This window comes from Aphanomyces invadans (assembly GCF_000520115.1).
Source record: "Aphanomyces invadans strain NJM9701 unplaced genomic scaffold supercont1.272, whole genome shotgun sequence".
In the NCBI taxonomy this organism is placed as follows: Eukaryota; Oomycota; class Saprolegniomycetes; order Saprolegniales; family Verrucalvaceae; genus Aphanomyces; species Aphanomyces invadans.
The window spans coordinates 951-2905 of record NW_008580417.1 but is presented as its reverse complement, the minus strand read 5'-3'; the positions used below and the strand labels follow the sequence as shown (position 1 = coordinate 2905).

The 1955-nt window shown below is 58.2% G+C and overlaps 1 protein-coding gene across 2 annotated transcripts; it reads right to left on the bottom strand.

The window, feature by feature from the left end:
- H310_15262 lies at positions 1 to 1659 on the bottom strand. 2 transcript variants are annotated; one of them, XM_008883250.1, is made up of 2 exons: positions 1138 to 1659; positions 1 to 1086 (listed from the first exon to the last, which is right to left on the bottom strand). In XM_008883250.1, the coding sequence occupies exons 1-2, from the start codon at positions 1510 to 1512 to the stop codon at positions 94 to 96; spliced, it is 1368 nt and encodes a 455-aa protein (XP_008881472.1). In that variant the 5' UTR covers positions 1513 to 1659; the 3' UTR covers positions 1 to 93. The 2 variants fall into 2 exon arrangements, with proteins under 2 accessions (XP_008881472.1, XP_008881471.1); XM_008883249.1 differs by having other exon boundaries at positions 1 to 1659.
- Positions 1660 to 1955: the final 296 nt, after the last annotated feature.

Here is a 1955-nt window from a genome sequence, read left to right as displayed (position 1 = left end):
CGACTAGGTGGAAAGTTTAAGCTTGGTCGTGTGGTACGAGGAGCCTTGGTGGTAGTAGGATACGGGGTATCCTTACGCTTGGTAGTTGTGGGCTTAGTTGCCGTCGACTCGGTGGCCACACCAAACCAGGCCAAACCCACCACTGTTGCGGTCGCAGTAGTCCTTGTCGTAATTGGCGGGCAAACACCAGTTCTCGGAAGGATAGAAGCACCCAGTGCAGCGGCTGCACACATCAGGACGAGGAGTCACCGGGGGTGGCGTGGGAGTTGGCATGTCACCACACCAAACCAGGCCATACGCACTGTTGCTGTCGCAGTAGTCCTTGTCGTAATCGGCGGAGAAACACTCGCCCTCGAAGGGATGGAAGCACCCAGTGCACCTGCCGCACTGAGCAGGACGAGGAGGCATCGGGGTACGATCGATCTTGGGGAACACGATGTTTTCGGCGACGTGGCACGTGCCTCTGGCCTTCACACCGCGCTGGAGCCGGATGTAGCCGCCTTCGCCCCATTTGTCGCCCCACGAGTTGCGGAGCTTGTACGACTTCTCGTCGTAGCCCACGGCGAGGACGGCGTGGTCCGAGTACTGCGCATTGCAATGCGAGATCACACCCTCGCGGTAGTTTTTCCACACGGGATTGGTCGCTGCAACAGACACCGCCACAGGCTGCGTGTTGAGCACCAAGTCCAGCGACTCCTCGCTCCACGTGCGGACCGGCGCGCCGATGCTGAGCTTCTGCTTGGTGCACGAGTGACTCCGGCACGTGCCAGTTAGACCGAGGCCCGACAAGAATGGGTACTCGCTCTCCGAGCAGATTCCGTTCTTCGACAGGTACGTCATGGCGCCCTGCGGCATTCCGCCGTAGCACCCCGCGGTTCCATGCACGGTGGAGCAGCTCGTCACTTGCTGCTCGGACAGGTCGACGCGATCTCCCGTCACGAGGCAGTGCGCCATCTCGGCGGCAGCTACTGCCGCGAAGACATAGCCATTCTTGCAACCGCCTTGGCTGCCAATCACGGGGTTGACGCACTTGTGGGTAGTCCAGTCCACCGACGCCGCCTTGACGCTGCTCACGTTCAAATCGGCCTCGGGGACCGAGTAGATCGCGCTGGGACTCTCCTGCACGTTCAAATCGGCCTCGGGGACCGAGTGGATCGCGCTGGGAGTCTCCTGCAGGGACATGCCCTTCACGAACTCATTGAACTCAGCTTGCGTCATGAGAGCAAACGGGTTCTTGTCGTCGAACGTGGCATCGGGGTTGTTGCGGCTAGCCTCTTCGATCGCGACCTTGTTGTCGTAGAGCCGCTGGAGAGCGTCCTCTTCGGCGTCTTGGGGGGACATGCTCATGATGGCTTGGGGCAACACGCCCAGCGCCGCGGCGGCAGGTTCAAACTCTTTGCGCCACGCGGCGAGCTCGGCGCGGAGCACGGACCGCTCATCCGCCGAGAGGGTGCTCACGGACTGCTTGGAGGCGGCAGCGGACGCAGCGACGAGGGCAACAAACAACTTCATTGGAGTCGAGAGGAGTTCAATGCGAATTCAAAAGTGACTCTTGTTCAATCAATCAATCCAGCATCTTGGTACGCTTCGAGGGTAGCGACGACAGCGCCGTTTGGGTGCCCCAGAACCTGGTTAATCCTCGTTGATGCTGTGCAGTTGTTGGCCTGTGTGTCTCACCGTGGTGTCCAAGTTCGGTACAGCTGAGTCGGTGCACTCAATTGTTGCAATATTGTCGTCATCATCTATGAGTATCTAAAAGCAAGAGGTTTTGGTGGGGGTACACGCAGTTTTTGCCGAAACTGGTGACAAGGATCAATATTTGCAAAACTAGTGCATTGATGTTGGGAATAGCAACAAGAGTTTTGACTCTTTTGGAAACCATGTATCTTTTACCAGAGACATGATGACTTGTTGACAAGTGGTTGGGCAAATCGTTTCGCACAGCCCCTCCCCTT